The 24476-nt window shown below is 54.4% G+C and overlaps 1 protein-coding gene across 14 annotated transcripts in view; it reads right to left on the bottom strand.

Annotated features, from left to right (window-relative positions):
* The window catches only part of Myo18a (myosin XVIIIA), a 105868-nt gene that overhangs the window by 31816 nt on the left and 49576 nt on the right, over positions 1-24476 (bottom strand). For 3 of the 14 annotated variants that reach the window (XM_029546177.1, XM_029546173.1, XM_021212876.2), the window contains 20 exons: positions 18403-18438; positions 16570-16657; positions 16269-16375; positions 15992-16168; positions 15475-15688; positions 15216-15358; positions 14345-14445; positions 13537-13600; positions 13212-13356; positions 12848-12868; positions 11740-11751; positions 10958-11134; positions 10572-10662; positions 10139-10331; positions 9300-9380; positions 6744-6885; positions 6475-6634; positions 4760-4946; positions 4257-4500; positions 1605-1714 (listed from right to left, as the gene is read on the bottom strand). In XM_029546177.1, the coding sequence (XP_029402037.1) occupies positions 1605-1714; positions 4257-4500; positions 4760-4946; positions 6475-6634; positions 6744-6885; positions 9300-9380; positions 10139-10331; positions 10572-10662; positions 10958-11134; positions 11740-11751; positions 12848-12868; positions 13212-13356; positions 13537-13600; positions 14345-14445; positions 15216-15358; positions 15475-15688; positions 15992-16168; positions 16269-16375; positions 16570-16657; positions 18403-18438 (2493 nt within the window). Of the gene's footprint in view, positions 1-1604; positions 1715-4256; positions 4501-4759; positions 4947-6474; positions 6635-6743; positions 6886-9299; positions 9381-10138; positions 10332-10571; positions 10663-10957; positions 11135-11739; positions 11752-12847; positions 12869-13211; positions 13357-13536; positions 13601-14344; positions 14446-15215; positions 15359-15474; positions 15689-15991; positions 16169-16268; positions 16376-16569; positions 16658-18294; positions 18439-24476 lie in introns of all 14 variants that reach the window. The other 11 variants (XM_029546174.1, XM_021212874.2, XM_021212880.2 and 8 more) reach the window with 7 other exon arrangements.

Here is a 24476-nt window from a genome sequence, read left to right as displayed (position 1 = left end):
TCTTTCTTTCTTTCTTTCTTTCTTTCTTTCTTCCTTCCTTCCTTCCTTCCTTCCTTCCTTCCTTCCTTCCTTCCTTTCTTTCTTTCTTTCTTTTTTTTTTTTTTTTTTTGAGATAGAGTTTTGTGGGGTGATGGGCTGTGCACAGACAGCCTGGTCCCCACTCGAGCAAAGGTCTGGAACCCCGGTGACCCGATGGGTGGTGACTTCCACCTGCATGGGACAGCAGGTATTCTGCCATGCCTCCTGGGTCCCCCAACTCCTGCCCACAGTCTCCTGACACCCCCTCCCCCCCGCAGAGAGGTATGTGGCCATCATTCAGAGACAGAGATGGAGGCGGAGTTGACTGCTGCAGCAGAAGCAGGAAAGTGATTTCCCCTCCCTGCCCGCACTTGCCAGAACCTTCGCTGGAGGCCTCGCACCAGGCCTGGCCAGAGATCTCCATGCAAAGCCTCTGGGACTCAGGCCCACAGGGTTTCTCTGTGTAGCACTGGCTATCCTGGAACCTGGCCATCCTAAGTAGACCAGGCTGGCCCTGAACTCAAGAGCTCTACCTGCCTCTGCCTCTGACCGCTGGGATTAAAGGTGTGCGCCACCACTGCCTGGCTAGTAAACTTTTAAAAATAGTGATGGAACAGAAAATAGAATGAGTCAAGACCAGAAAGGTCTCGTGGAGTCCAACAGCAGATGTCCTGAGCATGGGACACAAGGGGACAAGAAGGGTGTTCGTGTAGAAAGGACAGTCTGGGAAGGCCAGCATTTCCAGGGAGACAGGCACAGTCTGTAGCCTTGACAGGGGATCTAGGATGAAGTCAGGGCCTGTGAGAGGAGGGGGTGGAACCCTGACACACCCAAGACTGCACACATCTTTGAGGCTTCCATGAGTGTATTTCTTCGAGTCAGGGCATGGGTGGAACATGAAGGGACAGACTAGGCAGTGCCGTGGGCTCTCCTTCCCCGGGCTTTCGTGCCCTCCCTCCAGGGAAGCCTCCTGAAGTCTGAGGTGCTTGCAGAGTCAAGTCGGAAGCGTGAGGCTGGTGCACAGGAAGGGGCATATTGGCTGCCTGAGGAGTTGCCTCTGGGCAAGGTGGCAGGGTAAAACGGTAAAGAAACTCCTCTGCAGTTCTTGGTTGTTCTTGATAGTTCTTGATAGTAAGAGGCTCACAGACACATATGTTCCTGGCACCAAAGTAGACTTGCTACCTCAGCCTCCTCCTAGGAAGGATGCTGGCCCAGCCCTAGACAGATTCCTACTTCAGGAATGGAAGCCGAGGCCAAGGGACCCAGGTGCCATCAGCGGATACCCAAACACAAAGCCTCGTCGTCTATTTGGGAGGCCCTGGCATGTTTACTTAGTCTGACTGTCTGGCTGCCTAAGACACAGACACCCAAATCTTTGGCCTTCAACAACAGTGGCTCCTCTCTAATCCCTGCAGCCCCTGCTCTGAGCTGACTCCAGGCTGCCGCAGTGTTGTATCTCTCCTAGCCATGGTTGGCTGGAACTTGATAACCTTGAACAGGAACCAGCCTGCAGTGTCTAGGAAAGATGGGCAGAAGGCTCTGAATGACTGAAGAGAACTGCAGAGATCCTGGAGACCCAAACCTACCCGCTTCTCATCCACCACGATGTAGTTACGCCCGTGTTTCTTGGTCAGGTGTGGAGCCAGGACATCAAAGCGCCGGCGGAACTCGGAAAACACCATGTGGTCTGGGTAACCTGGACAGAGAACCGGAAGGGAAGTAGATCGTTAATACCTAGCTTGACTGGGCAGGCGGGGTGGAGAGGAGAGGGAGGTGGGATGGTGGTGGTTGTGGAGGTTGGGGACGGGGAAGGCCCAGAAAGGACAGACCCTCAGGTCTACAACAGGACATGAAGGCTTTAGCTCAGGGAAAAGCATAGATGTAGCCCCAGGTTCATTCCCAACACTGTAAATATATGTAAACACACACACACACACACACCTCTCTCTCTCTTTCTCTCTGCGTGTGCGTGTGCGTGTGTGTGTGCGTGTGTGTGTGTGTGTGTGTCAAAGTCACATGGTTGGGTCTGGATGCCCAGGCTAACCCCGCATTTTTTTTTTTTTTTTGGACAAGGTTTCTCTGTGTATCCCTGGCTGTCCCGGAACTCACTCTGTAGACCAGGCTGGCCTCCAACTCAGAAACTCGCCTACCTCTGCCTCCCAAGTGCTGGGATTAAAGGTGTGAGCCACCACGCCCGGCTAGCCCCCACATTTTTTTCAACTACAATCTGATGTCCTACTGCTTTTCCTTATTAAGGCTGCAAGGTTTCGCTCAGTCTATTATCACAGAGTCCTGAGCTTGGAAGGGTATAAAGTACCCTGGAGAGGTCACCCAGACCTGCCGGCCATCCCCATCTTCATTTGGAGGGCTTCCTGAGAAGGGGCTCCCTTCTCTATCATAAGCTGAAGTCACATTCCAGGCCCTTCTTCACCTTTAAACAGGGCCTGGGACCTTATTCCACATGGTAGACACAGAGACCAAGTCGGAAAATATGTAGTAAGCGCAGCTTAGCATGTAAACACGCAGTGAAATGGGACCTCCCTGTCTCTTGTCTCCTGAAGCAGGATTACGGAAGGGCTCCCTCCCTGCCCCACCTTGACCTTGAATTTAAAGTTAAAATGACAAAAACAAGAACAACAACAACAAAAAAATCCCTGAAATTCTCTTCCCCTAAAGAGTGTCTGGGCTGAGGTGAAGGGTGAGATGGCTCCTGGCTTAGACCAAGGTCAGGAGAGGGGCCAGCAGGAGACTCCAGTTATGCTGATTTCATGGGGGGGGGCACGGTAGAGGACCGAAAGGTCCACTCCCCCAGGTTACAGAGCCTCGGGCCAGAAAGGGATCCCAGAAGGATCTGCTTCAGCTGTCAGCCTAGGAAACTGAGGCCTGAGGTTGGAGCCTCTGGGTTGCCCAAGGTCACCAAAGCTGCTGCTGGAGGCAGGAGTGGCGTCCACACCTGGGCTGCTGACAGCCAGCTGGGGGCTTGCTCTGGCCAGCCAGCTCTGGGAAAGCCTCCAACTGGGAGAGGAGGCTGATGCCTGTGCTTGATAATTGGAACAGGAGGCGGGGGCCCGCTGAGGGGCCGAGACAAAGTGAGCTATTGATTGTATCTGAATTGCAATTAAATTGATGGGCCAGGATAGCAGGTCTGGACGCCTGGCATCTTAATTAATCATCAGCGCTATCGATAGTGGCTGGGGGCTGGGGGGGGGAGGGGGTGGCCGCTGCCGCTGGCCTCATCGATCTGCTTGTTTGAGTAAAGCACATTGATTTCGGTTCAGAGCGGTAACAATCTGGTTTTGAAATAATAAACACCAACTCCATATCAAGACGTGGGGACAGATCGATGATTTATTTAGAACGGGGTAGGGAGCCTGTTTCCTGGTTCTCACTGCTGAGGAAAAATGAGGGTGCTTGTGGGGATACCTCCAGGGACCTGTCTGTGGGTGGGTGGGGCCTGGCCTGAGCTTCTAGGCAATGGGGAGGAAACAAAGAGCAGAAACCTGGCAATTCCTAATTTCTCTGCGAGAGGCCGGACAAGCGAACCGGCCTGGCTGGAACCCAGCTCTGCCACTGGGTGACCCTGGGCATGCTCCTTAGCCTTTCTGAGGTTTGTCTCCTCACTTAGAGATGACAGTAGTCACTGCTTCACGAGGCTGCCGTGAATTACTGTGTGAAAGAGCTGGGATGAGCACCTGGCGAGCCATGAATACTGTACAAATGGCAACTGCTACCGCCATCCTCGTCCCCTCCCCCTGGAGCTGGGTCCATTAAAAGGCTCTTTCTGACCTTTCTTGGGAATTTTATGTACTTCCAAGAGATTTAGCACCTGTTTCCCGTTGGGCAGGTGGAGCTGAAAGAGCACTGAGTCTTCTTATCTGATGCTAGGGGCAGAGCTGACCTGCCCACACCAGGGGTGATGGGCGAGAGGGGCCGAGAGAGCAAATGATAGGGCATTAGGAATGGGGTGTACACGCCTGTGTGTATGCGCGTGAGTGAGTGTGTGTGTATGCGCGTGAGTAAGTGAGTGTGTGTGTGTGTAGGACTAGAATGAGCAAGGGAGAGGAGGAAGAGGAGAATCCCACAGTAGAAAGTCATAAAGCAACAGGTTGGGCTGGGAATAGAAGAACCTTCAGAGGGAAGGGACCTCAAGCCTATCCTAGACAGGATAGCAGCAGAGCAGGATGGGGCCAGCTCTGGGAAAGAGCTCCGGAGCTCGGTTGGGAGGGAAGCTGTCTCACCTTGGCGGTACATGCGCATCGCATCAAGCAGGCGGGATCCCCGGAGCTGGGCCCGGAGCAGGGACACATCCAGTTGTAGCAGCCCGGCCTCGCAGGGGTCTCCCGGGGGCAGGTCCAACTCACTGCTGCTGCTGACTCTGCGGGAAGAGGCAGATCGGGGCTCCCCAGGCCAGCCCTCGGCCACAGGAAGGAAGCAGTGCACGAAATGCATCTTGGACCTCTTGATGGTATCAATGAGGGCATCCTGCCAAAGGGAAAGGGGCTGCCTTCAGTGCTCCGATGTCTGGTACCTCCACTCCTCAGAGGAGAGCAGCTGGTCTGCCGCCTGCTAGGACATTGTTAAGCCCAGACATCCCTACCCTCCTCAGGTCTGCCTGGCCAGTGGCAGCCACCCCACTAGCAGTGATCAAGGCCGGTGGATCTGAGTGGGCTCCGATGCCACTAGTGTGTTGAGTGCCCAAACTGCTGGAAGGAAGGGACGTGGGACCTTGCTGGACACTTACTACTTGCAGCTTAATCTGTATGCACTGTGACTTCTTCTTGACAGCTGCCATGCCGGTGGTAAAGGTTTTCCTCATGCTGGTTGCCCGGCGCAAGGCCAGCTGGGAGCCACCTTCCAGGCCTGCAATGGAGCCCGAGAGCACCGTGGCACTGCCCGCCCGGCCCAGAAACAGGTTACTGATGATCTTTCTGCGGGAGGCAAGCCCAGCAAAGGAGTTACAACCAACATGGGGCAATAGAGGCTGCACTCCCTACACACACACACACACACACACACACACACACGCACACACACACACCATACACACACGCACACACACACATACACCACACATGCACACACACACACGCATACCACACACACACCACACACATACACACACACACACACACGCACACACACACACACACCACACACACACACACACACACACACACACACCACACACACACCAATACAGCTACGGTCTTGAGCCATATTTACTGGAGCAGTATGTCCTACAGAAAAACCGGAAGAAGAGACAACCCAAGACAGGCAGAGGCCATGCAAGGGAGAGGGGAGAGGGCGGTGGGAGAAATCCACTGCTTCCTCACTGGTGAGGGGAGAGGTTTCTAGTGTAGAGTTCAGCACGCCATGTAATTAGTCTGTGTACTGCATCTCTTGGTCAGGACCTCTCTTGTGTAGGGCAGGGATGTGTGCTGTCCTCCCTGCTAACTGCCTGGCACCTACAAGTCCCTGTCTACAGGGGGAGAAGTTAACAATCTATGATGTGAATGAGGGAATGACAGGGCTTATGTGATTTCTGGGTTTTAACTGCCCTTGTTTGTTTGTTTTGTTTTGTTTTGTTTTTCGAGACAGGATTTCTCTGTATAGCCTTGGCTGTCCTGGAACTCACTCTGTAGACCAGGCTGGCCCCAGACTCACCGAGATCCACCTGCCTCTGCTTCCTGAGGGTTAAAGGAAGGTTCCACCCCCCATGGATTTCTGGGTTTTTAAATGATTTTTCGTTTCTGGATTTTGGTGAGAGGTCTGGAAAGATAGCTTTACCAGCTCAAAGTGCCGACTGCTCCTGCAAGTGTGTCACTTACCATTGTGGCTCTCACACCAGGGGGTCTGACGCCCTCTTCTGGCATCGATGGGCACTGCACACACATACCCCCCCCCCCACCCTCCTGATATAAAAATAAAGTCTTCGGGGCTGGTGAGATGGCTCAGTGGTTAAGAGCACTGACTGCTCTTCCCAAGGTCCTGAGTTCAAATCCCAGCAACCACATGGTGGCTCATAACCATCCGTAATGAGATCTGACACATCTCTTCTGGTGCATCTGAAGACAGCTACAGTGTACTAATGAATAATAATAAATAAATCTTTAAAAAATAAAATAAAATCTTCTAAAAATGCAGCCAAGGATGACCTTGAACTTCTGACACCCCTGCTACTAACTTCTGATCGCTGAGGTTATGGGTGTGCGCTAATGAGTTTGCCGACTGTGTGTGCTTTCTCTGAAGAGCGCGGGAGCCATCCACACTGAAAACTATCGGCACGTCTAACCATGCCTCTCATCTCTGTTCCTGTGTCCTCAAGCCCTTGTGGCCCTGACTGTTGTCTCAGGGGCCAGAGGCTTATCTGCCTTGCTAGCGATGGGACTGTGACATGTCACCAGAGGAAGGGAGCCCAGAGAACAGTTATAGGGGCGGGATATGAGGTGGCCTTACTTCTGGGAGTCCTGCAGGAGCCGGGGTGCATTCTGGGTGGCTGGGTTCTGCTTGGTGTAGTTCAGCCAGCCAGCCATGTTGTACTCCACCCAGTTGGTACCATGGCTGTGGCCCAGGAGAAAGTGCCGCGGTTTGCTACTTCGCAGAAGAGGGCTCTGGCCTGAGGGCACGTGAAGCAAAGTTGTGACTGTCAGAACCCAGATGGACGTACAGGTAGAGTCCACCCGGCTTTTCCAAAGCTGAAGGGCTGTCCTCCAGCCACCACCTACCTTTTTTGTCACCCTCCTGGGGGCCATAATAGGAGAAAAGACGGTCGAGGAGGGCATCCTCTGTCGCACCTGGCACCAGTGCCTCCTCCTCCAGGAGCCACAGTAGCCCTCTTGCCTCATCGGCATGGGCCAGTGAGCGAACCTATGTTCAAGGGAAAAGATCCGGCTCAGCTGTGTGGAGCTATGCAAAAGGAGCTGTCCGTCCCCTCCCAACTACACGCTCTAGTCACAGGTGCTTGAATCTGAACGGTGAGGTGCTGGTTGCTCACTGCTGCCACCTTGTGGATGAGATGGGCATAAACAGGACAAGAGCTGAGACAGAATGCTAAGAATCCACCACAAAAGACTGATGGGACTTCGGGTCCAAAGGGACCCAAGACTGAAGCTTTTTCTGATGTGCTTCCATACTTAGAGCTTCTCCTCGATCCTTATCCCCTCAGAAGGCATGGGAGCAAGGTCAGCCCCATACTGCCCTCACTCCCTGGAGGATTCAGTGAGATGAAGTCTGTAAGTCTGTGCACAGCCAAAGCTCAAAGGAGGTTTTTCTCTGCTTATTTATTTTGAAATAGGGTCTAACTTTGTGGACCAGGGCGGCTTCAAACCCACAGAGATCGATGTGCCTCTGCCTCCAGAGTGTTGGGATTAAAGGCATGTGCCACCACACCCAGCTTCAAAGAAGGCTCTTCATAAATGATGGCTGTCCTGTTAACATTGGTCCCCGTGGGGAAAACCCAGAGAGTGCCCAGATCTCTGCTGGCCACAAACACAAGGACTAAACCCCTGAGGCAGGTGACTCTTTAGAGGCAGTGGTCAACAGAGGCAGAGTGGGTAAAAGCAGGATGTGTCCCTAACTGAAGGGAATGACGGCCATTCAAGCCGACCACTGTCCTGGAAGAGCCTGCACGTAGTGAGAGTTGGCAAATATTCTCATTCTTCCTCCCTCTCTCTCTCTCCCTCCCTCCCTCCCTCCCTCTCTTTCCCCGCCTCTCTCCCTATGCCTCTCTCCCCACCCCTCTCTCTCACGTGTGCACATGTGTGCACATGCATGTAGAGGAGAGGCTAATGTCAGGTATCTTCCTTCCTCAACTTGTCTCCACCTTATACACTGAGACAGGGTTTCTTGCCTTCACTTGCCAACCTGGCTAATCTGGCTAATCTGGCTAATCTGGCTAATCTGGCTAATCTGGCTAGCCAGCTCTCTAGGGATCTCCTGTCTCTGTCTCCTGGGTGAATTCCAGTTTTCACAACAAGAGCTTTGCCAGATGAGCTGCTTGCCTGGCCTTTAAGCCTCTGGTTTTTCAAGAGAGGCTGGAATTCTCTCTAATACCCCATGGAGACCAAGTGAACCAGGCCCGCGGCCACATCTGACCTAAAGGTGCCCTTCCTGTGCCTCTGTCTGTGGGTATCTCCCTTGTCCTCTCCAGGCATGAAGAACTGCCCACACCCCCTTCTTGCCTTTTAGGGCCTGGCAGACAAGGAAAATAAGACGATTGATCTCTTTGATCTACTGCCTACATCTTTTTCCCCATAGAAGGGAGTAGGGTATGAGTCCCAGAAGGCCAAGGACCAGCGGGTGGTGATGGTATTGTAGTAGCTGGAGACAAATAGCAGGAAGAGTGACATGGTATGTGGCACTGCAGACCCCTCCCCAGAACCATCAAACAGCAGAAACCTCAGGAGGATGCCTGATTTACAGCCTGACACACGTCTGCCCCCTGCTGCTCAGGAGCCACCAGGACAACTGCCTCACATCTAAAGATGTCAAAGGCTCTCCAGGGAGGCCACCACAGGAGCCCAGGTGTTAGGAACAGACACTCCATCTTCCCTGGAGAGTTTCCTGGCACTCTAAGCATTTGTCCCCATGCCTGTGCTAGCCCAGCAGGGACCACCGCAGGCAAACGGGGAGACCAAGAGCTCTGCTGTCCAGCAAAAATAGCACTCTCCAAAAAATGTACAGGCTGCAGATTCTGGAATTGGTGACAATCACCAAATGCCAAGTTCTCATTAGGCCTGCCACTGCCCCGGGCAATAAGATATCCAAGATAAAGGGTGACAGCTTGTCCCCAAGGCTGCAGAGTGAGGACTCACATACTTATCTTTGCCCCTGCACTGTTGCCCTGTTTGAGGGTGCTGCTGCCTCCTCAAAGGCCCCGGGAGACTGCGGCTGCCTTCCTCTTGTGACAATGGAGGGAAGGATTATAGCCTCTGGATTTGGAGTCTCACCCCGCAACCCATAGCAGCTGACATCAGGGTTTGCGGCAAGTACACTGAAGGCTCAGGCAGGCTTAGAACAGGGTCTGAGCTTCGGGTAGCAAGAGAGGAGGGGCATTCTCTTGTCTGGCTGGGACTCTGGGTTATGGTTCCCCACTCCGCCAGGCAGTGTGCCACCCTCACAGGTAGACTGGGTGCCTGCAGTTGTGCCATGCATGCTATATGGGTGTGATCCTTCCTCAGGCCACAGCGGCAGCCCCCGCAGCAGCTCAGTTGGGAAGGCTGTACCAGAGGCGAGTGAGTGGAAAGAGTCGAGGCTAGCCCATGCTTCCCTAACATTCCTACCAGGTGGGAAGCCTGGTCCACAGCAGCCACGGAGTCGTCTGCGATGGGCTCCAAGTCATCAAACGCCAATTCAATGTTATCCTAGGAAAGAAGATACGACGGTAATGCACAAGGGACCACAGAGTATACAGGAGCGGGCTGTGCAGCCACAGGAGCAGGCTGGGCAGGGCATCTCCATGCAGGCACCCCCCCACAAACTATCCCAAAGGACAAACTGCTCATCACCTCCCAAGGTAGTAATACTCAGGATTCTTTGACAGATAAGATCTCTTTTCATACTAAACCGCAGCCGTGCTCGGCTGTTATGTGCACCAGTTGATTAGGCAATGCAGAATAAGCCCTCTCTCCATTTCACCCAATCATCCTCAGAACCCACGCAGACAAAGCCACAACCCTCCCTCTGGGGTCTTCTCTTATCCAAGACAAATATCATTTTCCGCAGGAGGAAGAAATCTCATCCCATCCCAGAGAGCTCTTCAGAGGGTCTCAATAGATTCCAAGAGATATAGGTCAGGGATCTGGGAGAAGAGGCACCCAGGCCCACTGTGAGGTAGAAACTGCACTGTGGCAGTTCACAGACTGAAAAGTGGGCCATACAGAGCCACCAAGAAGACCTGCCTGGGATTCTGAATATGCCTTCAGCTTCCTAGAGCACAGACGATTAGCAAAGAAAGGCACAGCTAAGGACCAGAATGATTCTCCATCCATAAAACAGGGAGGGCAGAAATGACAGAGAACCCGGAGTCAGTGATGCGCATGTGCAGAGGCCCTGCCCAGGATCCTGGGCCAGAGGAGAGGTGGAGTGGGGCTCTGGCAGGGCCCTGGTGGCAGCTACCTACCTCCTTGTATCTCTCCAACTCCTGGAGGAAGGTGCGCTCGTGGAACAGCCTCTGCAGCCTGTCCTGGGCATAGTTGTGACACAGCTCCTCGAAGGAGGCTCCACGGGCCGAGCCACCCCACTCAGGGTTCTGGAAGCCTGGTGTGTCCACGATCATCATGGAACACAGTGAGTGCTGGCTGGACTTGAGAGCCCTTGGTGGGAAAAGCCTGGGTCAGAGCTGGATGGGACACTACCACACAGTGAGCCCTGCTTCTCTGCGCTGGCATGTGGCCGGCCCCTTTCCCTGCCCAGGTAGCCAGGGCCCCTGGCTTAGAGGGATAGCCAGTCCTCTGTGGTGGAGGACAGCCTTGCCTAAGCCACCACATAAACATCAAACCCACTTCTACCAAAGCAGAAAGTGGGGGAGCCTCTGGATTCCACCTGGCACTCACCTGTTTACCAGGGAGATGAGGAGAGTGAAGAGCTCACTGTAGAGGCCAGACGCCATACCCTCTAAGCACTCCAGAGCACTCAGTTTGGTGCCTAGGGGACCAGAGCAGCAAATGGAGCTTCAGTCCTTGGGGCCACCCTACCTGCCCAGCAATGCTCGCTGCCCACAAAGCTAGCACAGAGTCCCGGGGCTATCCCACTGCAAGCAGCCGAAGTTTCTAGTATTTCCCAGATGTGTGTGTGTGTGTGTGTGTGTGTGTGTGTCCATACGCACAGTAGGACATCTGTGGGTCTGTAGGACATTAGTTGGCATCCCACCCCCCAGGATGGCCACAAGTCCCAGGCAAGGCATTCCAATCCCACTCCTCAGCCAAGGGGCCCTAGGCACCTGTACCCTCTCCTAAGCCGCTCTCCTCAGGGCCCTGGCGGAAGGAGGTGGACCGTTGCAGGGTGCCTCCTTTTAGCTGGTGCTTGAAGATAGCTGAGGACAGCTCTTCCAAACTGCAGCCCAGCAGGTATGCCGCCTTCTGGGCCCATTCATGGCGGGCAAACTGCTTTCGTCCAGCTGTAGGGTAGGGGGAAAAAAAAAAGATCTAGCATCTTAGGTTCCCCGGAGGACATCTGAAGACCGCGGTGACTCTCGGCACCCTCACCCCATAGGATGGGGGAGATGGCATCTTCCGGAGGCAAAAGACAGCCTTGACATGAGCTTGAGCTTGAGCTTGCTGTGCGAACAGAATCACTAGCAACTGCCAGCTCTCCCAGGGTCCTTAAAGGGGGAAAGAGCAGATCCTAAGAAGCACTAACTCCACGGGCTGCCACTAGAGGGCGCACAATTAGCTTCAAAAATCCCTTTACTCCAGCTTGAGTTGAGTGAGGGCAGGGTCAGAGGATGAGGCCCAACCAACAGGAGCAGAGGAGCCACAGCTACCTGTGCCTGTGGGGGTTTTAGCGAAAGAACGCAACTGAACATGTCCTTTCCCTAGATACTTTAAGATCCTTCCCCTCTCCCCTACCCTAAGGGAGACCAGAGACACCTTAATGGCTCAACAGTGGAGAGGCAACAGAGCCGCAGGGGGAAGGGAACAGCCCACACAGATGTATGTGCCTGAGCCAACACGTGTCTAATCATAGCAATTAGGGAAAGCCAACAAGAAACAAGGGTTTTACCTTCAGCAGCTTCTGTAAGGCAAAGGACCAGCATGCAGCATGCAAAGAAAAACAGTGTGTTAGCAAACAGTCATCAACTGAGCCCGCCAGGCCCTCGGGAAGGGACTGTGGGAGGCAGGGGTTTATGAAGATGAGCAGGGAAGAAAACACGATCACATTTGGCTCCAAGACACAAAAAGTGCACAGCTTCAATGGAATGTGTTTGTGGATGCCATCACACTGACAGAGACCCACAGGGGTCCTACTGTGCACATGGGCACTCGAGCGCACGCGCTAGTGCACACACACACACACACACACACACAAAACACATGCACATCTGGGAAATACTAGGAACTCTGAGCAGAGAATGATGCTAATGAACACTCAGCCTTCCACCTGCAGACACACCTGAGAAGGGTCAGAGGAAACCTGGGCCTATTCCTCAGAGAACAAGCACTTCTCTACACGCCCTCACACCCTTCTGCCCAACAGTCTGAAGGTCACCTCTTTAACCCAAAGCTGGTCTCATAAAGACCAGACACCCGGACACTTGTTCCTGCATGCACCCACCCACAGCCGCCGCTGCTTCCCAGCTCCTGCTAAGCAACCCTTGCTTGTCTCTAAGACAGTGAGAGCAAAAGCCAGAAGTGCTGCCCAGAGCCGGCACCCCCTTTTGCAAGGCAGGAGGGAAAGGGGGTGAAGAGCTGCTACCATCTTGGCCCTTCAGTGCAACATCCCAAGAAGAGAACATTTCTCTGATTCAGATTGCACCATCCACAAGCACCGATCGATCCCAAGTGCTAAATCCATCCATCACCAGGTGCCTGCTGCCCCCTAGTGACCGCCACCCTGACATGCAGGAGAAAGAGCAGCAACTACCAAAGACCAAAGATGGGGAAACTGGCCTCAGGAAGCCCCAGGTTCTAGATGCGAATGAGAAGGAAAATTGACAACGAGGGTGAGGTGGAGCTCTAGGAAGCCCCACAGTTCTCAGGCTCTTCTTCTATCCTTGAATAGGGCTTCTCCTTAGACCAGTTCTCCATGCCATGAGAATGAGCCCAGTACCCAGAAGCCCAGGGAAGCAGCGAGACAGCCAAGCAGGGCCCTACATCCCAAGGTTAGTTACCGTCTTGCTCCTCAAGGGGCTCTATCGGGAAGGGAACGAGAAGGAGAGTCACTTGCCGCTCTGAGGGAGTACCTTCCATCCCTCAACCCTGCACCCAAGCCACCTACCCGCTCGCTCCTCACTCTGTCTTGAAAGCTAAGGCCAAGCAAGCCTCAGGCCATCATGGACAGAGAGATGTTTCTCTAGCCTGCTCTGATGTGGAGTACTGAGACAGCGTAAAGGTCAGACCACGTGTAGGGGCGGGGGAAGGTTGTCTGGTGACAGCCCAAAGTTAAGACTTAACGTGTGGGACAAGAACGAACAACACCACGAATGGGTAGGGGCCTCCGAGGCATTCCGGGGAACAGGGCAGGCTGCCCGTTACCTTTGGTAGCTCCCGCGGCCCCCAGGTGGTAGATGGAAGCCAGGATGAGCCAGCAGGTTTTCTGTTCCTCCGGGGAGATGGCCAGCACCTTCATGGCCGTCTGGAGCTTACTGAACTGTTGTGCAGCCTTCTGCTTCTCCTCGGGCTGGAGGGCAGAGAGCAGCGCTGGCTCTGAACCTCGGGGGGCTTCCTTTCCAGTGTCCCCCACACCACTGCTCCCTCTGGGAATGTAGGGGCAGGCTAGAGCCACCCCTGAGGAACCATCTGCCAGTGGAGGCTTCTAGCCCCACAGACACCAACTCAGACCCCAGAGGCGGGCTCTCACCTTGGACAGTGGCACAATTCCAAACACATTGTTCTCTGCCAAGTGGTTCAGGTGGAGCTCTGTCCTAGGGGTACAAATGAGGCATCAGCGTGAGGCTTGGTCCCCAGGCCGAGGCCATATCCCTCTCAGGGATGACAACTGATCATAGCTTTCAGACTGTGTTCTGTCTGCCCATCACCCCAGCCATCCAGCCAGATCTGCCTCATTTCCTAACTGGATAGGATGCCTCTGCAGGACACCGACCTCCCTAGAAGAAAGGGTGTAGTCAGAACCCTGGAGAGGGACGGGGAGCCTGTGTGAAGGACACATTTGTGCCTCCGCTGTAAAGGGGGCTGAAGAGGGTGCCTGGAGCCACCTGCTTGGCCTTGAGCAGGGAGCCAGTCTGAAGGCATAAATGGAAGAACATGGTAGAAGTTAACCAAAGAGCAGCAGAGGGCAAGCTGGAGGTACTGGAGAAGGCTTGGCTTTCAGACCAACTCAGCTTACTGCAACTGCGTAACTGTGCAGCCGCAGGCGAGCTATGTCCTGCCTGCATCCCCGTGAGCTTCTTCCCCAGACCTGGAGACAACTGAACACCGAGGGGCCAGTTGTGTCCCTTTCATACGGCATGACCCCAAGATTTAAGACCAAGTAATTCCTAAATGACAAGACCTGCGTCTCTATAATCTCATCACCCCTGGGGACGGCCTGGAGCCAGCACACAGCAGGTGAGAGCCACAGGCACTGTAGGCCAGACGCTGGCAAGGCCCACGATTCTAGTCAGTGGGCTGGAGCCCACAGCCCCGTTAGAGCCCCCATGCCATCTCACCTGAGGGTGGCATCCCCACAGGCCAGCAAGTAGTAGAAGACATTGAAAGTGGCCTCACTGGCTGGGCGCCGGGCCACACGCAGCTTCTCCAGGAGCATTGTCTGTGGCACAGCAGAGGTGAGGGAGAAGGGTCACATTCCTCCCACCCACGATCCTCCAAGCCCAGAGAACCAGCAGGGCAGCCTGTTCCCAGGGGCTCAACCACCTTCCGCTTCACTAAGATCAGCAAAGGCGGAGACTGGAGCCAGGCAAAAGAAGAAAGTTCCAACTCCTGGAATAGGGGGTGGAGGTGGGCGCTACCACGCTCGGTGCCCCGGAGTCAGCCTTCCCAAGGTGATGGACGCTTATGGCAGAAACTTCATTTAGCAGATGGCAAGATGGCTTAGCAGACAAAAATGCTTGCCACCAGGCCTAACAACCTGGGTTTAATCCCTAGGACTCACATGATGGAAGGAAATAACCAACTCCAGCAAGTTGCCCTCTGACCTCCATGCCGTGGCACGCTGGTGTATGTGTACATACATACATACACACAAATAAATGAACAGACATAATTTTTTAAAAAAAGAACTTTCATTCCGTGTGAAGAGATCAGTGTGCCCGGCCCTGACTTTATTATCCAGTGCGTAGCACTAGCCTGACAGAGTCCTAAGTGCCTGGGTCTTGGAAAGCGGGCAGAGCAGGGTGGGGTTCCCAGCAGTACAGTGGTGAGGGGGAAAGGAGATGGGCAGGAGACCTGGAGAGCAGAATGGGGACAGCCCCGGCCAAGCCTGCCTGTGCTGTCATGGGATCCATTTCATCAGGCAGAATCCTGGAGAGGGTGACCCAGGGGTCCACCTTTGCTCTACTAGGCCTGGGCAATGCCCCTTACCTGGACGGAGGCCGAAGCCACCTGGCCAGCTTGGTCAAAGTCCAGGGAGAGGATCTGGGAGAAGCGGGTGGCACTGCCGTTCATGATGGTGGGGCTGTTCCCAAAGGCTTCCAGGAGGGTGGACAGAGCCTGCCACTTCTCCACTGCAGAGCACAGAGCCAGAGGACATCAGGAAACCCAGGGGGAAAGAGGCGGCACCTTGGCGGTCTCCTGTCCCCACACCCCTGCCCCGGTCTGTTTTCCCTGCTGCCCGCCTCACCTGAGAACACCTTGGTCCCGCTGGTGCCCGCGATGGTAGCCAGATACTGCACCAGATGCTGAAAGCTGGTAGTCTTGCCACTGCCACTGCTACCCAGAAGGACAATGGACTGGTCCTGACGACTCATCAACATCGCCCTATATGCATTCTGGGCTACGGCGTAGATGTGGGGTGCCATGTCCTCCCGCCGACACCCCTTGAACATGTGCATCACCTAGAACAGGAGAGGCAGAGGGGGAAGGGAGAGGCTCTCAGAGCTGGGCCCCCCTGCTCTTACCTCTAGGACTTGCATGTTTCTGTAATGTCACTCTAGAGATGCCCAGGTATTTGGAGGGCCAGGCCATGCATGGAAATGCAGATATTTGTCAACTCTACTAAAGACTGCAGGATATCCCTCTGTCCCCACCCTTGGACTCTTCCACCGAGGTCAACTGTGAATTCAGTGGATAGCAAAGAGGAAGGGCAGAGAACCGGAAAGGTAGGATGAGGCGGGTGGGTGGGTCCATAGGAGGCACACCTTCTCTGAATACACAGCAGGAGCCCCTCGGGTGCTAAGGACAAGCAGGCTGGGGCCAGCATAGGTGTGTAGCAGGCTAGCCCCATAGCGCTGGCGCAGCGTATGCAGGACGCTAGACTCGTTGAGGTACACCAATGAGGCCAGATCTTCTAGACGGTCACATGAGGGAGCGTTAGCCTGGGAAGACAGACAATGAAGACACAGGTCCCAACTCCATCACAGGGGCCAGGCCTGCCCTGCCTCTGACCCCCCTCCCTCGCCAGAAGCTCCTTCCAACCTTCTCTATATCATCTTCATCCACATCTAGGATGGCTCCGTCGTGGTCCAGCTTCACACGTGCCTTCCCCTCGGGTAGGCTGAGCTCCTCTGACTTGAGCTGGCTGGCTGCAGAGCAGGGTTAGTTGGACCTGAGCCTGGGCAGCTCTACTGCTCTCCCCAGGCCTTCTCATCCTGCTTCCTTGCTCACTGGCTCACCAGCCTCTCCTTGCTCGCTACCAGGCCTTACCAGAAGCAGAGGCATTTCCTTGTGCCAGTTCTGACTCAAGTCTCACCATTATAACCAATGTTCAAAGACTCACCTAAGGAGAATCCATCTCTATGGACCAGCCACACCTTCTCCGTCTCATACCAGGCCTCTTCAGCGGCAATCTGCTCTTCCGTCTTGGCCTATGGGGTGGGGGTGGAGGGACAAACAGACATTGCTTTAACAGATCAGAGACGAGGACAGAAAAAATGAGGAGACAAAGGAGGAAAGGGCTTCGAGTTGAGCCACTGGGCAAGTGGAAAAGTCAGGTAGGAGACACGGGACATGGGACATAGGCGTGTGAGAGAGGTTAGAAAAGGAGGGTAGGAAGCCAGGAGCACTGAGGACAAAGACGGTGAGATTAGGGTTATGACTCTGAGAGTTCAGGCACATAGGAATCATTGTGGCCGGGAGAGAACAGGCCCCGGGAAAGCGAGCCACCAGGCTCTGCCTCTAGCTGCCCTGAACTCTGGGCCACAGTCAAGGGTTCTTTCATGCCAAAAGAAAGGGCTCTTCCCCTAAGATGGGAAGAGCCATTTCCTGTATCCTAGGACTCTGCATTATGAAATGATAAGAGGCCCTGGGCTCTAGCCTGAAGATGCTCTATGTGGCAAGGGCACAGTGCCCTTCTCCTCCAAGTCACAGTCCACAGAGGCCCCTTTGTTGACTTGGAAGATTGTAGCTGTACAAGCCTAGTGGGCATACTGGTGTCACATGAGGGCACAGGGCATCAGGGGCATGGGACCGAGCTAACTGGTCAAAGACAGGGTGCACAGAAGTGGGTGTGAAAGGGCCGGGAGGTCAGAGGTCACCAATCAAAACAGGCATTCATAAGCACTGTCAGAGTGTAGGGCTCTCAGATCTGACATCGTCCAATAAGAACACTTGAACTAGGAAACAGTGGCACCAGAGGGACTGGGACCAAAATGGGGACCTAGATACCACAGTTATAGGGCTCCTCGGCTGCAGAATGTCAGCAATGTCACGGCACCTCGAGGGAGGCTGGTCATGTAGAAGCAGACCAGCCCTCAGACTTACACTGGTTCCAACACTCTCCCCAGATGGCAACCCCCAGATTCTCGCCCTTTCTCATGAGATCCCAAACCGAAGCAGAGACACCATCCTATGATACTGACCCCTGGGTCAGGGATCAGAAGATGGCGAGAACATGTAAGCAGAAATATTGTATAACCTTCGTCACATCCCTTAGATTTGAAAAGAAGGAAGATCAATAGGTTGATCATAACAAAGCTGTCAATGTTTGTCTAAATGAGAAAATTTTAAAATGCTGGGTTTCTAATATTTTAATCTTTGAAGGATTGAGCAAGGAGTGACCCTGGCACTCAGGAGGCTCTGAGTTCAAGGCCAGCCTGGTCTATATAGGGAGTTCTAGAAGAGCCTATAGAGAGGAACTCTGTCTCAAAAAATAAATCACCCGTGTTTTGACTTTTCCAAATCACATGAACCAAGTGAAACTTTTGTCCTGAGTGAGCATGTTCTGTGGCCATGTGTGAGTGACATCAGAGGGTCATGCCTGTCTGAGAACAAGTTCCTCACACTGACCAGGAGGTGGAGACAGAGACCGGCTCATCTTCAGGCTGGGAAGCAAGGTCTTTTGGGGTTTTCCTTACCCAGAGTGATCAGGGCAGCAACACCTGGACTCCAGTGGCTGAGAGGCAAAGCTGGGGCCACCAAGTCCCCCAAGGGCCACAGCTGCACCACCTCAGCTCCCCTGGGGACCCCAGTACAAAGTGGGAACCTAGAGGGAAGGAGGCCTTACACTCCAGCAGGAGGCCCGAGCACAGACGCCAGCCCAGGTACAGGGTGGGGGTGGTGGGTTGTCACTGGAGAAAGCAGAGGGCTCCTGGGTGGGGCAGGAGTACCCTACCTGGCTGTAGGCAGGAGAGGCGGCCTCGGGGTCCAGCTACCAGCAGCAAGCAAAGAGGGAAAGAGAAAAAGGTGAAGACAGGGAGAGAGACCACTACAGGTCCCCTCCAGAAGACACCCCAAGACGCACGAGCCAGCACTCTTCCTGATACAGAGTGGGAGTCAGGAGCACTTGCCCTGGATTGGGCTGCTGGCTAGGCAAGAGAGGCCAGACCGAGACAGGAAAGGTTCTTGTTATCATCCGACCCGACAGAAGGAAGGATCTAGTGGGTCATTCCTTGTGGCACACAGGCATCTGACACTCTGTCTCCAGCCAGTCTGTCCTGGACTGGCTATTCAGCCTACCCTGGGTTAGTCTTGCTCTCCCACACTCCTGGTAGGCCAGGCCACCTCACAACATGCAAGGCCTGTGCCCCCATCCTCCTGCCTTCCCCCTGTCCCCTAGGATACCAATTTCCCCATGGCTACCAGACAGACACAAACCCAGAGGTGCCACTCCCCATGCCAAAGGCTACATTTCAGGGAACTGATAGCCTAAATCTAAGTCACATTCTTCCAACCCCCACTGGACTGAGTTCCACACCTGGGCAGGCACAGTGACCCCACTGTAAGCAGAGACCTCCCAGCTCCAACCCTAGCTACTTGTCAAGTGCCCAACCCTTGAGACAGACTTGACCTCTACACTACACTCTGGTTACTTAAAGCCTTGCTGGCAGAAATGGAAGCCAGGCAAGCTTTGGACATTGCTTGTTAGAAATGAGAAGGGTTAATATTCACAGGGGTCTAGACGTGGGGCATCAAAATGTGAGACGCTGACTCCTGCCTTGTCAGACACCAGGCCCTCATACCAATGATCCCCATACCAATGATCCCCAGCTCTGAAGGGCCCCTGTGTGGTCTCAGGGCCCTGGGCTGTCGGCAGTATCAATATTCCATAGAGTTCAGCTTTCCTTTCTTCAACCAAAGAGTCATTGTGAGGGTTCACAGATAGCCATGGAGTTCCCTTCTATCACACACACACACACACACACACACACACACACACACACACACACACACACACTGTCCAGCCACCAGCTTTGGGAAGAATAGGGCCAGGGATTGAGAACCCTACACACAAGGGAGGTGGCATTACAGAAGCTGTGAAGATCCTCTCAAGTCGCTGGTGTGCCTCCTCTGCAGGACTCAGCCGGACCTCGGGGTCAGCTCCTGTCTAAAGGTTAAGTCACTATTAGTTCTGGCCCGGGGGACAGTGGGGACACCACATGCCAAGCTCAAGCTCAGGAAGCCACTGGAACCCAGTGCAGAAGTGGAGCAGGGTCAGGGAGACAAGTCGAGTGCCAGTTTGAGTTTTGAAACTCCATGGTATGAAAAAGGAGCAGGTAAGTGCCTGTGAAACACCTGGGATTACCGCTTCCTATGGCTCTAACCATTGTACCACCCCATTCGTTCTTGTCCCAGGATAAACAAGAAATGAACTCCATGTCAAGACATGTCTCAGCCCCCAACTCCACCCTAGTGCAAAAGAGAAGGTGCGGAGAGCTGGAAGGAGACCACAGCCCGGGGCAGGCACATGACACTGCCTGGCTACTTCCCCGAGGAAGTTCAGCTGCTACCCTGATCATCATGCCAGAAAGCCCCTGCCAACCCTTCCCTGTGGGACAGGAACACACTGCCCTGACAGAGCAGGACCCGAGGGTGGGGAAGGGTGGCACCTGGCGTTCCTCCATATCCTGCAATACCAAGGGGGCAAGGCAGCTTCCAGGAAAGATGGCTACTAAGAGGAAGCGCGCAGTGAGTGTCTAAGGTCCCTCAGGCTGTGCCCTGGAATCCATGTCACTCCTCCTCTAACTACAAGAAATCTGAGAAAGCTCAAGGAGGCGGAGTGAAAGTTAATGTCGCTCCCAACACACATCCTATGGGACCTGAGCAGGACACACGAGGTGGAGGAGCTTGAAAAGAACTAACTCTAACTCCAGACCAGACAGGGAGCCAACACCTGTGAGGATGGGGTGGGGCAGCCACAAAGGGGCTCCCTATGCCCGCCTGGCACCCAGGAACAGGGCTTCCCGAGGAGGGTAGATGCGCAGGCCAGGCCTGAAGAAAGCAGTGATGGTACTAGTGACTGTCAGCAGCATCACTGTTGGTCCTACCATCGTGGATACCTGCTGGACCTGGTGCCAGGGAGCAGGCTTGGCGTTTGACCTGCATCCTGTCTAATCAGCATGGTCACCATTGGACGCAGGCGTCACCCCTCGTTTGCAATTCAAAATTCTAAAGAGTCCCCCAAACAAAAGATTTTTCTCAATTATTCTGATGGCAAAAACCATGTTGATCTTTTGTCGTCCTGAAGTGATTCACAGGTTTGCCTTGGACACAGACACACAAGGTGGTTACAGGTGACTACTCGTATGTATGCCATAAATCATTCCAAGATATAAAAAATGACAAATTCCCAGTACTTAAGTCTTCACAGAAGGGAATAAGGACCTACATTATAACTCTCCGCTTGACAGACAGGTCCTCGGTGATGGACCTTGCGGAAGTCTCCCAGGGGGTGTGGCTGAGGATGTGAGCCTGGATCACCTGACTTAAGACGCCTGTCTCCACCCTTTCCTCATCTGCCAAGACTCAGGTTTTGGCTCTCATGGAAAGGCCTGCAGCATGCTGGTTAGCAGTTCCCACCTCAGCAACCAGGCCAGATCCAGGCCATCGCTCAGTCTGGCACAAGGTTAATGAGAGTCATGCAGCCCCTGCCATGGGTGAGCACATAACCCCGGGCCAGCTCTGATCATGCAAGGCTCCTTTAGGCTTGAGGAAGCCACCTCAAGGGTGCTAAGCCCTCCAGTAAGAGTAGTGGGGGCACAGGGTTAGTGGCACACTCTGGTACCTCCTGCTGCCCATCAGAGGCTGGTGACGTGGCCTGCTGTTCTGCAGTGAGGTTCAACTTCGGGCCAGCCAAGTTTGGGTCAGCCAGCTCTTGTGCTGGGGCTGGGGAGCACGGCTTATTTGGGGTCTCAGGCTTGGCTGGGGATCCTGCTTTCTTTGGGGAGTCCACCGTGTCTGGAGAGCCTGATTTTCCAGAGGAGGCTGGCTCCTGGCTGGGGGCCTTCTCCCCTTTCACAGGAGGCTGCTTGCTGCGGGACTTGTGGTCCTTGCCTCGGCCCCTAGACATCAGACTGCGTAGGCCCACAGAGAGCTCGTCCTTGGTTGCCTCCTTCTTTGCTTCCGGCTTTGGTGGAGCAGGAGGAGGAGGCGGCGGTGGTGGTGGGGGCTTGGGACTAGAGGCTGCCCTTTCTCCCTTCTTGCCTCGAGCTGGGTGCTCAGGGGACCTGGCTCCTCGGCCTGGAGGCTCCTTGGCAGTCCCAGGCTCCTCACCAGGCAGTACCTTGCTGACCACCTTTCTCACTGCATTCGCCACCCGCTTCCGGGACAGGCCTTGGGCCTCTTCATTTGGGCCCTCGGCAGAGGCAGCCTCTAGGCCGTTCATAGTGAGCGTGGGTTCGGGACTCTTGGCTGTCTGGGAAGTCTCTGAGGGCACCGGGCTGGTGGCAGGCTGAGGACTCCTAGGTGGAGCACTGCCATCCTTAGAGCTGGCCTCTAGCTATAGTCACATAAATAGATGAGGATGTGAGTAGCAACCCCACAGCCCCACCCATGTCAAGCACACAGGATGAGAGAGGGTATGGCCTCGGGCCCTACGACCAATCTTCCATTTGCCCACCAGACAACACACAGATCCAAAGCTCCCTTCTCTCCCCCAGTCCTCTCTCCACCTTCTAGAGTCTAGACATCTAGACAGAACAACTGCATTGAAAACCTTGGCTTCTCTTTCTCATAGATCACCCTGCTGCTACCCCCAGAAGGTGTGAAGAACACTGAAAACACTAACACTAGGGGCCCCAAAGCCCACGAGCACCTTAGCATTACCGTCTTTATGTCAGAAGAGCAACCGTGGCCCAATCCACCCACACCCCATTCCCTCGTAGCCAGTAGAGCTGGAAGGCAAGGAGGTTATGCCTTGGGTGTAGGTCGGTTCCTACCCCAGACCCAGGCCTATCTCCTCGGGGGGCTGCCTGCCTTCGCCATCCCTACCTCCTCATCACTCCCTTCTCTAGACAGTCAGACCACCCTGAAGGAAGAAACTGACAAGGTACTCCTCCTGAGTCCGGCTCCTCCCCCAACCCAGCTCCTCTGGCTGCTGGCCACCGGCTCTCCTTCACCTACACTCTTGGATGCTGCAGATGCCCAGCGCTGGCTCTGTCTCCCTCCTGCAAACTTCTCATGGGTTAGAGACTCCTACTTCCCAGAGGGCTTGTGCAGAATGAAGGAAGCACGGCAACTTGGGCCCACAAAGGGTTAAGCAGCCACGCTGCACTCCACGGGGAGCAGGGTCCTGGCTCAGCTGGGTGGCTACCAGCCCCTGGGCACCCAGGAGTTGCCTGGTGCATGCTGGCACGTGCCATGTAGGGTACCCACTCCCTCCCTGACACTCAGCCAGGAACTGTCTGGGGAGAGGCTGCTACTAAGGAAAGCCACGCTGGCTAATGACAGGGCAGTTTCCTGCAAAGCTAACCACACTGCCTGTGGTTGGAGACAAGGTCAATGCAGGAGCTGACCAGACAGTGACTTGCTACCCCCTGAACTGTCAGTCCTCGATCCCCAGAGCAACCGTGATTCTACATGACACCACTGTGAGGGTCTGGCTTCCATGCCTGTTTATAGACTCACAGATGACAGACCTGCCACATTCAGAGGGCGCGTCACCTTCTGAGCACGGCTGAGTCCATCCAGGCCTCTGCTCTAGGGACGTTCTACTGAGGGGGTAAAGAGGGAGGGCTGCATGCTGGCTATTCTTCCGCTTCTTAGGCCAAGAGTATTGGATGGCATGAAGGGGAACTGTGGAACTGGCCATAGCCCCAACTGCCAGGCTCTTCTCCCGTCCCATTCCTGACTTCCTTCCCATCCCCCACAAGTAGAGCTGAGGGCACAATAGTAATTGCTAGCACTTACATTGTATTTTGCCTGCTAGACACTCTCCTAAGCACTTTACATGTTAGATAGAAAGAGAAAGGAAAAGAATCTGTAGCTCTCCCGTCTCCAACACATCCCTCAGAGATTGCAGGTTAGCCTTGACCTTCTGGGATTGTTTACAGTTCCAAAGGAAGCCACAAGGCTGGCTAACCAGTCATCTGAGGGACAGCAAGGACAGTCTGCCCATCCTGAAAATGTCCTGCATCCTCTCTTGGACACACTGCTCAGAAGATGGCTTCCCTCTCACCCTGTAAGAGTTCAGCTTCATTCAGGGTCTCTGTCCTAAGGTGATAGGGTGTGGGGACATCGGGCATCTGTGGGCACAGAGGTTGTGCACAGAGCAGCTGAGGGGTGGGGTGGAAGCAGCAGCAGCTGTCTTGAATCCCTCAGTCCTTCTGTGTCCTTGTCTTGGGCCACCCAGTGCAGGCTGAAGAATCCCAACAGCTGAACGTTCATTTGGTCCGTGCTCCCTGACCTGAGAGTGCTCCCACACTGCCTGTCCCCAAAGGTCCAAGAAACCAAACCTGAAAGTGATCAACTAAAGGGGCTGGGGTGACAACAGAGGGTGGGCCCCAAAGCACCTTAGCTCTCCCATCCCTTCCTGTACCCAAAGTGGTGCTACACACACTGTACTCTCCAGTGCGCGCGCACGTGCGCGCGCGCGCACACACACATACACACACATCTCAGGGAGCACTTACAGTCCCTTCCTCTCTGCCTGGAGGGCCGGGTTTTGGCACACCTTTGTCCTCCTCTTTAACCTGAGGGAGCAGACAGAGAAGTCACTGGCAGGTCAAGGCTGGGAGAAAAGATCTAGGGGCCTTCTCTCCTTAGGAAGCAGAGCGGGTCTGGGGTTGGGCCTAGAGGTCTGAGTAAGGCCTCTCTTTTCCTGAGATTGAAACTGTCCAGAGACAGCGTTATAAGAACTAAGAGTCTCTATGAAAGTAAAAATCCCAGGATGCTGGGGGCTCCGTAGCCAGCCCACTGGGGCTGTCAGAGGTCCACCACATCGTAATCTCAGGGTCACAGAATTGCCATCCA

The sequence above is a fragment of the Mus pahari genome, chromosome 14 (genome assembly GCF_900095145.1).
Source record: "Mus pahari chromosome 14, PAHARI_EIJ_v1.1, whole genome shotgun sequence".
Lineage (NCBI taxonomy): Eukaryota > Metazoa > Chordata > Mammalia > Rodentia > Muridae > Mus > Mus pahari.
The sequence above is the reverse complement of the archived record's forward strand: the minus strand, read 5'-3'. Positions and strand labels throughout refer to the sequence as shown.